This window comes from Puntigrus tetrazona, chromosome 3 (genome assembly GCF_018831695.1).
Source record: "Puntigrus tetrazona isolate hp1 chromosome 3, ASM1883169v1, whole genome shotgun sequence".
NCBI lineage: Eukaryota > Metazoa > Chordata > Actinopteri > Cypriniformes > Cyprinidae > Puntigrus > Puntigrus tetrazona.
Genome location: NC_056701.1, coordinates 28,461,648 through 28,477,152, shown reverse-complemented (window position 1 = coordinate 28,477,152; position 15,505 = coordinate 28,461,648). Strand labels below are relative to the sequence as shown.

Sequence of the window (15,505 nt, the reverse complement as noted above, 5' to 3'; positions counted from 1 at the left end):
TTCCATACTGTTCAGTGCTTTGATACAATCTGTATTGTTAAAAGCGCTAAGTGGTTTTCCTTTTCAGCCTTTGTATACTTCAAAGCACTCGGGATCAACATCGATTGTTTAAATTTGTGCTCTATAAAGAAATCTTAAATCACATCATGTCTCAAGACTGAACTTTCACCTGCACTTGTTGTCAGACCAGACAGACCAACAGGTTAGTTTGCTTTAAAAAAAGTGATCGACTCCACCTACAAACTTCTTCCTGCTCTCATTCCTGCAGCATGAAAAGAAATGTCTTCATGATGAAATCTCAAAATGCAGGTATGATTATAAATACTCTCTTATAAGTTGAAGAATTAAATTAAAAGTTCTGTTATGCATGTGAACTGTATCAGCAAGCAGTAACATACCACAGAGGTTTTTTTTTATGTGTTCAATGTTTACATGCAGAAATATTGTCTCATATGAAGTGTTTTTGTTCATTTCTTTTGTAAACATGCTGGTGCAGAAACATGATACAGAACTGCTGCATAAATTCTGAATGCAGAGAGAGAATATAGAAAGTGTAATGTTATTCAAAATTTTTTTTTAATTATTTTAATAAAATAATTGAGATAAATCATTCTAATGTATTTCAGAGCGTGGCTTTATTTATATAAGACTTGACGGTGTTATCACTGCTGTGATTCACAGGTTTAATTCCCACTTAAACGCGCAGTGTTGCAGGAAGAGCCTCACGATCTAGTTAAACCAGTTCGACCTGCTGTACTGTAGTTAAACAGAAAACCAACAAACAAGCAACAAAAGCTAGAAACTGTAAAAGAGCTTTAAACATTCTGGATAATTGAAGATAGACTGTGTTACTGTTTGAAAATCACTGACTGAAATCTCTTACAGGATGATTGAGAGATAAAGGAAGAGAAATGTGAGGAGTCAGAAAAGGTGAAGACTAAAAGAAGAACAGAGTATCAGCATGTCAACCACCTCCACCACGGGTAAAAATCAGCCAAATAATAGTTTAAAATGACTATTCAAAAACATTTTCAAACCGAAAATAAAAGTAAATAAGTTAATAAAACAAGTGAGGGGTACCCACATGCTCATGATCAGGAAGTTTATTTATATTTCTGTGAAAGAGAAAGCCATGGCTGGATAATGTCATGTTCATAATAACCCTCAGAATTGCTAATATAAACGGGGGTTTATACTTCAGAGATTTTTTTTTTTACTGTAGGGGCGCCAATAATTTTGTCCAATGTATTTGAGAAAGACATTTATTTCATAATAATATTTTCACCCATTTTAAAATTTTAAAATACAATGAAAGGTTCGATTGTTTGTGAAAGTTCAAAAGGATTAACAATGCAGATTTATTTTCGAAGCCTTCTTTGAGCATGTTCACCGAGGGTGCCGATATTTTTGACCATGACTATTTGTTCAAAGATTTATTATGTCTGAGTCACACATACGAACAGAAAATTAAGACTTTTGTATTATACAGTGGATGTTGCCCTCAATCCACACAGGAGATGGAGCATAGAACAACCTCCTTATAGTAAGTCTGTACATACATTTTTCCATTCTAACATGTTGCAGACACTAAATTTCTGATTTGACTCTTTGCAGTGAGGATTGTTCTCCTGGGTTCGAGCGTGTCAGAAAACAGTCTTGTGGGAAACTTCATATTAGGGCGAGCAGCGTTTGACAATGAAGCTCTTCCAGATGTTGTAGAGAGAATTGGAGGAAGACTGAAAAACAGACACATAACTGTCATCAACAGTCCTCAGCTGCTCCAGACAAACATCTCAAACGATCAAATCACACAGAGAGCGAGAGAGTGTGTGAATCTGTCTGATCCGGGACCTCATGTGATTGTTTTGCTCCTCAAACATGAGCAGTATTCAGCAGAAGATCAGGAGTGTGTGGAGAAGGTACTGCACTCTTTCTCTGAGCGGGTTTATCAACACACCATGGTGCTCAGCACTCAAGATCCCGCCGAAACCAACATCATCATACAAAAAACCATTCAGAAATGCTTCAACAGACACTTCAGTCTTCAGAAAAACAATTCTGTTGATGATCTACTGCAGATGTTTGATGATATTGTGCAAATTAATTATGGACGGCACCTGGATTCTCCTGAAGCTTTACAGTATTTCACAGTGGAGCAACAGGCCAGAGAAAGATGTGAGTGTGATGATATTTGCTGTGGCTAGTAATAAATGAATGCTTTTATAAATTGAATTATTATTTTTAAAATACTAGAAAAGACAGTTGCTATTTAAATTATAGTAGTTCTTGTGGAAGCGTCGCACTGCCATTGCATTGTTATTATGTAAGACTGTTGTTTTGAGTTTCCTCTATTTAGTTTGGCCACAGAAGTCTACCGTGACACATACTACGCAGTTTTTTTCTCTTTGAAAGTGTCTGACAAAAAAAACAATATATGAACGGCTAATGCGATGGCCCTATTATGCCATTTTAAGGCTCCTAATATTGTTTTGAGAGTCTCCTACAATAGGTTAATATGCAAGCAAAGTGAAATAACTCTAGTTTTCTCAAAATACGCATTCAATATGACCTAGTTTTTCAGCAATTCTCAAATGATTTGTTTAAAGCAGTTCTAAGATTCAGTCCCTCTAAACCCCTCCCTTCTGTGAGCCTACTCTGCTCTGACTGGTCAGATGGCCCAATCTGTTGTGATTGGTCTACTGTGTACGGCGTGTCGGAAACTATAGGTTAATTGCCATAGTTCTGTATTTTGAAAGCTTGATTAGAAATATAAGCATCTATTACTTATCATACTTACAGCTTGTGATTCAGTGGAGGTGCTTCTCCAAATAAACTGGGTACTAAAGCATCTTTCAATAGGGTGACCATAAGAGTCATTTTCCCAGGATGCGTCCTTGCCAGGATTTCTGTATTGCTTTGATTTAAAGTACCTCGAGAGAGTTTTGAAAACACAAGAAACCGATGTCATACACCGATTTCTCTCCACACAAAGCCAAAACCTAGATAAACAGGAAACATCATATTCTACAAAACTGGTCGCCAAGCCTATGATTAAATTCATATTGGAAATAATCAATGAAATCAGAGTACATGCCCAGTCTCAGATTGACTGCTTCTGTGGAAACCGGGACTTCCACGGCAGCTGCAGTGTTGCATTTTTCACATTCCGAACTATATGAGTGACACGTCTTGGGTATTTACAGTCTTTGGAGTCGCTACTTCACACTGCTAAGATTTTAAACTTGCTTAATCAATGATACATTTACTATAAGACCGTAGTCTTTAGCATAATGATGATAACCGAACAGCTGCAACAGTATGTTACCCCTAACACATGGAAGTTGGTTCAACAGCATTGTAAAGTGACGGCGTGTAGTGATGAATTAAAAGCTTAGCAACAGCATGTTGCCGATATAAGCACTGCCACCAGCATCGTTATTTACTGCAACAACAAAGCTAGCTAACGTACGCTACATAAAAGCCATTTCTTTCACCAGCCTTAGCGCCTTTGCCAAGTTGTCTAATTTAGATCACGGTTTGACATCTAAGAAGCCCTCAAAAAATGACGTTAAATGGGTACCCTGTGAATAAAAAACTAACGCGAAACAACCCCGACCAAGCGGCAAAATTTGACGAGTTGTGGTGAGAACGTGTTTCAATCTGGCACTGAAGTCATTCATGATTTTGTTTGTTTTTTGCATAATTACAATATGTCAGCTCACACATCATTAAAACCACAGTTAGGATATTAGTGCACGATAACTATTGCACAGTCCTTGCTCCATGAGAAGCTGTCCAGTGCGTCGCAGTGTCATATAATGTTGCATATCGTTTGCAATATTGCATATTGCTTGATAAGTCATGTAAGATAATTGATTTATTAATTTATTCAGCTGTTTTATTTTATTTAGGGGATCGAATCTTCAAATTGACTTAATTAAAAATTCGTAGAATACACTTTATTGACCACTCAGTCCATTTGGTCAACACGATTGAGTGTATCTTAACAATTCTGTGTTATTTTGCGGCCACCGAAAATAATACCAAATGTTATTTGTTTCTTTCGCGCAAGATGCGTCTTTAGGCTTTGGAATTTTAGTTGAGTTACAAGGATTCACACAGCAATGGTGAGTTTCTGGCTGGCTTTTTCGGCAATTCAAACAGTTCAGATGAGTTGGAGTTTCAGCAGTTCTGCGTTTCTAACATTTCAAGCCGTTTTAGAGATTCTAGCAGTTTCAGCCATTGAGAATAATCTGGAACGTAAATCTTCTGCAGTTATTTGTCTGATCACCGTTATCCTACAGCCATGACAGGTGATAATGCAGAGCCGTATAGCTAATATCAGAAAAATGCAGGTAGCACAATACAAGGCAGTGGTCAGTAAAATCAGATGGTGCAGATGATTTAGCTGCAGAAAATATTCATGGAACTTCCTTAAATGGAACACATTTCTCCTGTTTTCTATCAATAGCATTGACTCCCAGTTAAACACCGAACTGAATTAAAAATCCTGCTTCTTATGTATACAGCTCTTAATAATTTAAGACCATTTATAATTGTGATTTTCTTCAAACACACACTTCTGTACATACTCTTAAAACCTCTTGTTAATCTAGGTATGCTTCGCCACATTTGTGGAATGCCCTTTCAGTCTTCCCAATAATTTCTTAAAACCGATTTCAAGCAGGCATATCTGTGATTGCATGTGTTGATCAATAAGTGTTTTATTATATTTTGTAGTTTGCCTGGTTTACTGTTGTTACATTGATGTCAGACAGATTTGTAAGGTCACCTTGAGTGGCATAAAAGGCACCTATAAATAAAAATTTATAATTGAATCTTCTTCTTTTAAGTTTCAGACAGTTTGAAGCTGAATCTGCTTGTGTGTGGGAGCAATGCAACATTGAAATCCTCCATATCAGACCAAATCATGCAGCAGTCCGACAGAAGATCAGACGTGGAGCTCTATGGACATCTGATTAGTCTGGTGGAGCTTCCAGTTCTGATTCGGGTCTCAGAGGAGGAAGTGATGCGTCACACTCTCCGATGTGTGACTCTCTGTCATCCTGGAGTTCATGTTTTTCTCCTCATTATTTCTGATGCTCCATTGACCGATGAAGACAAAGCAGAAATGGAGGAGATCCAGAGGATCTTCAGATCAAGAATCAACAAACACACCATTATCCTCATAATACAGAGTTCAGAGCATCAGACAGCAGAACTCAATGAAGAAACACGGTCTGTCATTCAGAGTTTTGGAGGACGATATTACTTTTTTGGTCCCAAAACCCAAGTGTCCACATTGATGGAAAGCATTGAGCAGATGCTGGAAGAAAACAGAGGAGAGTTGTTCACCACAGAGATGTTTCTGGAGGCCCAGATGAAAAAAATTATGAAATTTGAAGAGATGAAGAGGAAAATTGATTCACTAGAGGCACATTTACTCTCACAAGGTAATGATTCAGTGAATCAATTTGGATCTTAAACTTTCAGTTTAGGGTCATATTCATATCTTTAAATGTCACAAATTCACACAAGCTTTTCCATTTTTGCATAAAGGTCCATCCTGTTTAGTAAATCTTTTCTGAATGAGCGCTGGTGCGCCGGGCGCATGTGTCAGAGGGACAGAACAACACAGTAGAGAGGAGAACATAAAACATAAATTGTGATGAAATATCTGTTAACATGTTTTGCATGTATTTTATGAGGAACTCTAAAGGTATACAGCATGCAATTCTGACTATACATATTAAACTTTCATAAGATATCAAATCAATCAATCAATCACTTATTTATATAGCACTTTTAACAACACAGATTGTATCAAAGCACTTAACTGTTTAAAATAGGAGAGTACAATGATAGGCATGTATAGTGATGAGACTGAACAATTTGTTATTAAACGCAGAGAGTAATCAAGCCAATTATGGTCGACAATAAAAGGTCAACGAGGACGGGGAAGAGGTCCTGATGGTTGAGCCATATTGGCCAACTCTGACCTGCTTCTTGGAACTCACACTCCTCATGATAGTCCCTCCTGGTGCATGCCTCTGAGAAAAGACCTCCTTTCTTAGGGTCCAGCACCCTTGTAGCTTCTGGACGAGATACTGACGAGATACAATAGACTTCTGATCTGTTTCCAGTGGTGGTTAAAATGATCACCGAACACCTTTGCGAGACTTTATAGTCTCCTCATTGTGCCTCCAGTACCCTTGGCAGTCAGACTTGGTGGAGCAGTCTGACACCAGGCCCAGTATCTGTTTTAGTTTGTCAGGGTGTCCGGTCAGATCATGTACTGGGCTAGGTGGTCGCTTCCCTGTACGTAATCCCATGTGTTTATTTTGTGGATGTGGCATCCATAACATCCTTGCCAAATTGTAACAACAAACAGGAAATACTTGGAAGCAATCGTTCATTGAAGGTTGAATCCCTTCTCTTATGAGATGCGGTGAAGAATCACACAACAAGGATTACTCATTGTAAATGAATCCACCCTCCAGGGCATTTATCTGAGGGAGCAATGTACTTACCTCTGGCCCCTGCGGGTACCAAGGTCAGCGAATTTACACTGGAAAGGTTATGACATTTCCATAGCATTTATCTAATACATGGCTGCTTGTCAACATTTTCAGTGCCTTAAGGTTGTGATTAGGTTCAGGTTGTAGTGTTTTTCACCTCTTAATGTCATCAAGACATAACTTGTAGTGACCGACAGATAGGGAACGTCTTTGTTACAAACAAAATGTACTATAGAATTGCAGATTTTTTCAATCTTAACAATAAACAATAATTGTATTGCAGTAAAAATAATATATAAATAAAAAAACCTATATAAATAAAAATAATATTTGAATAATGCAAACTAAATTTAATGATGATAAAATGGAACGGATAGTATGTAATGAGGAAGAGGAGGCTGTGTTCGAATCCATATGCTGCGTTTATTAAGAACAAACGAAGGACAGAAACCAGAGGGCAGGCAGAGAATTAGGAACGTTAAACAGTCCAATCAGGCAATCGAGTCAAAGGGGGCAAATCCGAGAAACAGCTAAAGATAACAGGCAGATTAAATCAATGGAATGCTTGGTAAGGCAGGTAAACAGGCAATACTTCACGATGAGTGAAACATGTGCTCTGGCTTTATGCTGGGCAAACAGGAAGTGAGCGCAGAGGGAGTGAAACAGAGTCAGGTGAGGGCTCCCTCTGCTGGTGTGGCATTACATTGTTAATTTGTTAGCAGAAACTGTCCATTAGAGAGTAAACGTTGCAAGATGTGTTCTGATTGAGCGATTGACGTGTGTCCAAATGTGCCTTTTGTCAAAGTTTTCCTATCACATACAGTGTAATAACACAGTGTTATTAGATGTGCTAAGTTGTAGGTTTTTGTCTCAATAAATTGGTATTAGTCTAATAAACTTTAGCTGATAATTTACACTTAATATTATTGCATATTGTTTTATGATACTGCAGTACTAAAGTATAAATATCAGTCATCTAATTACTATTTACACACCTATTGCTAAAGAAAATGCTGCTATTGTAAACAGAATTTATTATTTGCATATTTAGTGTAACTAGAATATTGGCCTATCACTTTTTCCAATTAGTGTAACTGCAAAAATTTAATTGTTCAGTTAAAAACAGCTCATTGCTAATTCAGTTCTGTCAAATATGTCAAGTTGATCAATTATGAGTTCAACTGGGTAATATTGCATTGTTCACTACTATGAGTCTTATTAACAAGACTTCGTAAAAATAATGGTGAGCACATTTGTTCGTAAGGTAACAGCCTCAACAGCTGTTCTGAAATAATGTTTGTCATGTGACAATTTAGCATAATACTCTGAAACATTTGTTGCTTATTGTATTGTTTCGCACGCTATTCATGCTAACTGGTTGCACAGCTTTGACTCTCAAACAAAAATGGTGGCGAAAAAGTACTGTGATGTCACCTATAGATATGATTTTTAGATAGCCTATTTGTATAAAAACTGTAGTCTAAATACATTTATTATAAAAAAACAAATGCTATAGGTTAATGCTAATTAAGCTTCTTATTCCTTTAATACATGTCTACATTAATATAGTAAATTTTATATAAATACCACACATTACTGCCACAATACCATGGTACAGGTAGTGGTACTACAATAAATGCATGGTAAACAATCGTGATTTGCAGATTGAAAAAATTCTGACTGTATCATTGCACACAGTGTTATTCTGCTTCTTGTCAGTTTTGTTTCATCTGGATTTAATCTAGTTTTACATCAGTTGGCTGATACTGTCACAACCCCCTTTTAGTTAGTCTAGTGGTGAACAGAATTGCAACAAAGAATTAAAAGAAAATTGTGGGGGAGGGCCAGTTCACAGAAATGCTCAGTGGCAGTCTCATGACTTCCAGCCCTGAAGTGATACAGAACAGAAGCTGAAACAGAAGCTCTTCTGGGTCGGATCAACGACAGAACCAGTAGTATTCCTGTATTCCAGCAAAACTCCTGGGTGTCTCACCCAAAAGAGCAATTTCTGTTTCTGAAGATGAATGCTGTCTTCATTGTCTGGGGGTTCAGCATGCTGAAGATATATTTGGGGTGGGATCTTGGTCATGTTGCTAGGCCATGCCCACTGCTGCGATCCCACCTCTCTATCCTTCTGGATGGACAGGCAGCTTCTGTTGTCACCCAACCTGGTTTCTCTGCGGCTAGCAGAGGATCACTTGCTGACACATTGTGGAATCTGAGGGCTACGGTGAGTGCCGCTCCTCCGGTTCCAATCCTGTAGAACACTCATACCTCCTGCAGTGCTTGTCCCATCCAGTTGCCGTTCATTGCAGGGGGGGCCATCTCACAGCGGTCCTCTCGTTTTTTTTTAGTGCACCAAGAAAGGACCAGATGTTGGCTGCAGCATCGGGGAATGGGCTATTGTCAGCCGAGGAGGATGACGAGGAGAATCCGCAGCCTTTGGGAGCTGCGTCTTCAGCCAAGTCAGATCCAGAGCCGCTAGCCTGGGCTGTTGTGAGTATCGTGCTGGAGGTGTCCACAGCTCCCAAATATGAGCCCTCACAGCTTGATGATTGGTCTGGGGTGCTGCCTGTGATAGTAAAGTGCGGCCAGCTCCGGTGCCTTTTTTCTCAGAAGTGCATGAGAAGTTGACAAAGTCGTGGATGGCTCCTTTTTTATCCAGAAGCCACTCATCTTCCTCCTCCGTTTTCACCACCCTCTATGGTAGGGCGGCAAGGGGATGGATCTTTCCCATGTGGAGAGAGCAGTTGTAGTGCACTTGTGTTCATTCAGAGGCAAGACAGTGGTTCCACTGAAATGTTTTCTGAGGCTCCTGGAGCATATGGCTTCTGCAGCTGTAGTCACACCTGTTGGTTTGCTTCATATGAGACCACTTTAGCACTGATACACTTCTGAGTACTGATACTTGGCTTGTCATTGCACTTTCATCCCATGGACAGCCATGCATTTCTAAGGGCCGGGGTGCCCTTAGAATAAGTGTCACAGCATGTGGTCGTAACAACAGATGCCACCATGACAGGCTTGGGTGCTACATGCCACGGGCAAGCATGTAGCACCTTCATCTGCTTTGGCACATCAATTACCTAGAGTTACTGACAGTGCACCTAGCTCTACAGCACTTGAGGCCGCTGCAGGAAGATAGGCACATATTGACCAATATGTGCCTATACACAATATGTGCATATCGGCACATATTGGTTCACAATCAGATGGTGCCAATCCGAGCACTATGCATATATGTGGAACATACCCGGAGCTTCAGAAGCTTTGAGCAGATTTTTGTCTGCCACAGAGGTCAGCAGAAAGGGAATGCTGTCTCCAAGCAGAGGTTGGCCCACTGGATAGTGATGCCATCACCTTGGCTTCCCAGGCCCAAGGTGAACCATGCCCCCTAGGGGTGAGAGTTCACTCCACCCAAAGTGTTGCCACCTCCTATAAGTTGACACATAATACCTCTCTGGCAGACGCTTCCTGTGTGTTGGGTAACAGGTAATTGGTGGGAAGAACTGGCCAATGTCACACTTGCTGCCATTCCCTCTCACATCTCCTGAGGATGTGAGCACTGTTTTTCTCCTCTAGTAAAGTTCTTTGGGTGGTGAACCCTTGTGGGGCTTCCTCCGACGCCCTTTGGCAGTCAGACTAATTGTTTAATTGTTAAAAAACCTGCCTCCTGTGCCCCCACTGTAAATTCTGGTGCCTTTAAAACAATAATAAAACATTTTAAACAGATGCATTGCCTCTTTTACAGGTTCATTAGAGGGTGAAGATGAATTGAGAATTGTTCTGTTGGAAAAACCGGAGTTGGGAAGAGTGCAACTGGAAACACAATCTTGGGAAGAGACGTATTTAAATCAGAGCAGTCTTTTGAATCAGTGACCGGTGAAAGTCAGAGAGAAACATCCGAAATCAACAGTCGACATGTAACTGTCATTGACACTCCAGGACTGTTTGATACTAAACTTTCTGCTGAGGAGATTCAGAGAGAAATCAGCAACTGCATCTCAATGATCCTGCCTGGACCACATGTGTTTCTCTTACTGATTCCACTGGGACGATTCACTACTCATGAGGAAACATCAGTGAAGATCATCCAAGAAACATTTGGAGAGAAATCATTAATGTACACTATGGTGCTCTTTACCAGAGGAGATGATCTGAAGAACAAATCTATTGAACAGTGTTTGGGAAAACCTGGATCTCCTTTGATGAAGCTGATTAAAGCTTGTGGAAACAGATACCATGTGTTTAATAATAACCAGACTGCAGATCGAACACAGGTGTCTGATCTACTGGAGAAGATAGACAACATGGTGAAAGAAAATGGAGGGAGTTACTACTCATGTAAGATGTTCAGAAAAATGGAAAGAGAAAAACAAGAGCAACAGATGAAGAGCATTACGGAGAGAGTCAGAGAAAGAGAAGAACTGTTGGATAAACTAGAAGCTGAGAAAGAGAGAATGAAGATGATGATGGAGGAAGAACTAAAGAATCAGGAAGAAGAGAGAAAGAGAAGAGAAGAAGAGCTCAAAAAAGAAATAAGAGAACAAGAGAAACATCAGAAAGAGACACGAGAAGAGATGAGGCTAGAACGAGAGACATTTAGACATGAAATACAGGAAATGAGACAAGAAAAAGATCAAATAAAAACAGAAAACCAAAATCTTAAAACTGAATATAATACAGAAATAGATAGACTGAAGAACATAATAGAGAATGAGAGGAAGAAAAAAGAAGAGGAATATAATGAAAGAGAATTACGATATAAAACACAGATAAAAGAGAAAGAAAGAGAGATGAAAGAGGAGATTAAGAGAGAAAGAGAGGAATGGGAGAAACAGAAACTAGAGGAAACAATGAGAACAGAAGTTGAAAATGAGAAAAGAAGAGAAAAAGAAAAACAGATTTCTGATCAGCAGATTCAGGGGCTGACGAGTGAAATGGAGGGATTAATCCGAGAGAAAGAGGTAAACGAAAGACAGATACAAGAGCAACTAGAGGAATTAGAAAAGAGACTGAAAGAAGATGGACAAAAGACTCTTGAGGTGAAACTAAAACTCGTTGAAGGGCAAAATGAAGAAGAACTAAAGAGAAGACAAGCAGAGTGGAGGGAAGAATATGAAAGAGAGAAAGAAGAGATGATCAAAAAGACCTGCTCTGAAGATAATCATTTATTCAAGGTGAGTGTTCAAAACTTTTGGCCTTTTTAAGTATTTTTTCTGTTAGCAGTCACACATTTACTAGCAACTTTTCTCAAGTTTTTGCTTAATGAAATATTGATTTCAACTCAAAGCCCTACAGGAAATTAGAGAGCGAATACAGCAAGTGGACCTGGAGTCTTCGTAGAGCCATGATGGAAACTGAGAACAAGCTACACAACCAAATAGAAAATGAAGCTATTAATGAGGTTAAGGAATCTGATCTTCACAGAGAAATAAAGGAGACAAGTGACAAAGTAAAAAAAATAATGTCAGAGTTCTTTGAGAAAGACACAGAAAAAGATTTAGTGATTCAGTGGAAAACATCATTTAAAATCAAAATAGAAGAATTTCAGAAAAACATTGTGAGACAAACTAAGAGGAAATTAAACGAGGTTCTTCAGCAGCGAGACCTGAAGAGAAAGACTGATGCTCAGAGGAAATTTGAAAATACTCTCTATGAAAATATCAAAGAACTTGCCTTAAAATTCAAAGACAAAGCAAACGATGAAGAAACACTGAAGAAAGGTTTTGATTTGTTTTGGAAACAAAGTGTGGAGAAAATCATAACAGAAACTCCTCTAATCAGAGATATTGACATAATGAGAGATGTGAGAGAGATCCTCAGTGACATGTATCTGGGATGTTTATCGGCAGACCATAAAAATGATAGTGGGTACAATAATATTTTCTCAGTGCCAAGTTATTCTGATTATGTTTATTTCAGAAAGTCCACAAATAGTGGTATCAGAGAGGCTGTAAAGGATGCATACAGGGCAGTTAAAGAAGCATTAGGATCTGCTGAAACTTTGTCTCCAGAAGAAGAAACCCAAATAAGATTATTAGTCACAGATGTTACTCAGCAGACAGACAAAATGATTGAGTTACTTAACATTTCAAAGATGGGTTACAACTTAAACTGCATTCAAAAACACATAAGTCGTATCAAGGCAAGAGTAAGAGAACATCAGGAGGAACCAGTGAAATATGTGTTCAAGAATGAATTCTTCATTGATTTGGTTTATTCCATCTATAAGAGAGCAAACAAGAAGATCACTGACCAACACAGACTGTTTAGGGAAGCCAATGATCCTGTAATATATGTTGAGAAGAAGAGAGACGAGTACTACAGTATTTTCCAGAAATACTGTCATGGAGCCACATCAGCCATTATTTTTGGTGATATCATATGTCACAAACTCAAAGAGCCCATTAAGCAGAGTGTCTACAAGAAGACTGCCAAAGATCTGGTAGATGAAATAAGATCAAACTGTGAATCACTAAATGGAAACAGATCAAATTTAGAGAAACACATCCTAAAGACACTGGCCAAACATGAACAATTTATTTTGTACATGGACTACATTAAATTTCCCAGAGATCACTTCAAGAGTTTCATCAGAGATGAAGTCAATCAGTACATCACTGATAAGTTCAGTGTCAGCGTTTTACCAAAGATGAAGAACAACATTGAACTCCTGCAGCAGAAAATCATGAATGCAGCTCATGAATCTACTGAACATGTTCAACTGAACAGAGGAGATGTTGGTTTGTGGTTAAAGAGTTTTACACAGAAGATCTCAGACGAGATAATCTTCTCTGAAAAAGATCTCAATGGAGTCAAACAGGATGATGTTGACAATTTCAAACTGTTGGAAGATGTAATAAGACAAGAACTTCTTGGTATAATGACTAACATCAGCAATGGATTCAACACAAAGACATTTCCAGTAAATCTTGACCTGAAGTTCAGACCAGATGAACTTCTGGTTGATCACCTCTGTCAGTGCTGTTGGGTTCAGTGTCCAATCTGTAAAGCCACCTGCACCAACACCACAGAGAACCATGATGGGGACCACAGTGTGGCTTTTCACAGAGTGACTGGAATTAATGGCACCTTTTACCATTTAACACAAAATCTCTGTGTTGATATTTGCGCAAACATAGTAGCAAATAATCTGAATTTTAATACACCAGATGGAGGAATTGTTTGGAAGAAAATTAAAATAGCAGGGCCTCAAAATGCCACCTGGAGCATTACCCCTGACCTCTCTGAACTACTCTACTGGAAGTGGTTTGTTTGCAGATTCCAGCAAGATCTGGAGAAATACCATAATAAAATTTTTGAGGGGAAGGGTAAGATACCAGAGGAATGGAAAACGTTCACAAATCAGGATGCTATTAAAAGTTTGGACATGTATTAGATCAGCGGTATTCAACTCCAGCCCTCGGGGTCCACCGCTCTGCACATTTTATTTTTCTCTTAACTGACAAACTCAGTTCAGTTCATGGATCTCTCTCATAATGAGCTGATGATCTGACTTAGGTGCATTAGATAAGATACTCATACAAAATGTGCAGAGCGGTGAAAATGTATTAGATAACACACAAGAGCCAATAGCATTTCACAACCATCAATGATGTAAGGCTTTTTTTAAATTTGACAGCATTTTTTTTTTTTTCGAGCACAGACACACATTTTATGTGTGGAGATGGTGATTGAGTTTATTCCTGTCACAAATGAAGAAATAAATTATGACATTAGTTGTATCTGCCTGTTGACAAATGGTATGTTTGGGGGCAGGGGTTCAGTTAGATGTTCATACTGTTTACATTGAAAAATCGCACCGCAACATATACGCAATAATGTCAATATTATTACCCAATATATAATGTAATCCTGACGATAATATTCGAGTCAGCATATTGAAGCTAAGGGGGTACATACTGTACGTACAAGGCATAAAATTAATCTAAAGGGTCCTTGAGAGTCAAAAAGCGACGTTAAGTGGTCCCAACAATGCTTCAGTATATGACGAGATGGGTGTGAGAATGTGTTGCTCACGAAAACTTCAAAAAGAAAACTTGTGTCTTGGTTATTGGTGCAACCCTCATGCCCTAAAGAAGGAAACGCAAATCTTACGTCCCTCTTGCAACAATTTTGATCTGCCCTGAATGCTGGGTTGTGTCTTGACTCCTCAGAGTGGTTGCATCCCACCATCTTATATACAGGAGGGTGGCTTGGCATTCAATTCAATTCACTTGCGAATTTTCATTGGTCTCTTCTTAAACTAAGAGGTTATCGGGTTCCCCATGACATCAGTTGGCGTAATGAGGGCTTCACAAGAAACCGAGACATACTTTTACATTTGTTACATTGTAACAACACAGAGTGGGTGGAAAACAATTTAGGCTACCATTTAAATATGTCGAAGGATAGTGTTTAACTGAACACGATCGTATTGTCTTTGAGCTACTGGCATATGGACATTACTTTATTGCCAGAAGATGGTCTTCCCAGTGAGGTCAAGCTACCTCTGGCTGTTTAAAGAATGTTTGTAACCCTAAAGCACAAATCCAGTCAGTCATAAGCAGCACAGGTATATTTGTAGCAATATCCAACAATATATTGTATGCGTCAAAATTATCTATTTTTCTTTTAGGCCAAAAATCATTAGCATATTAAGTAAAGGTCATGTTCAATGAAGATATTTTGTACATTTCCTTCAATTAAATTGATTTATTTTTTATTAGTAATGCACATGGCTAAGAACATTTGAACAACTTTAAAGACAATTTTGATGTATTATTTTTGGCACCCTCAGATACCAGTGCCCTCATTTATCAACAGTACATAGAAAAGGTTGTTATATTTTACACAAATAGTTTGCTTAGTTTTGAGAATTTTATAATTTTGTCTCTTATTAAAATAAGGTAACACTTTCTATGAAGCCTGTATTTATAATGCATTATAAGGGCATTCTTAATGCATTATAATACATGTATAAT

The 15,505-nt window shown here is 38.5% G+C and overlaps 1 protein-coding gene across 1 annotated transcript; it reads left to right on the top strand.

Moving 5' to 3' along the window:
- The first annotated feature begins 254 nt into the window (after positions 1-254).
- Positions 255-15,438, top strand: LOC122334541 (ankyrin repeat domain-containing protein 26-like). The gene is given in 8 exon segments (XM_043232538.1): positions 255-309; positions 886-983; positions 1,490-1,543; positions 1,615-2,175; positions 4,854-5,453; positions 10,270-10,302; positions 10,305-11,698; positions 11,812-15,438. Coding segments are annotated over 7 exon segments (4,773 nt in total). The 5' UTR covers positions 255-309; positions 886-961; the 3' UTR covers positions 13,921-15,438.
- Positions 15,439-15,505: the final 67 nt, after the last annotated feature.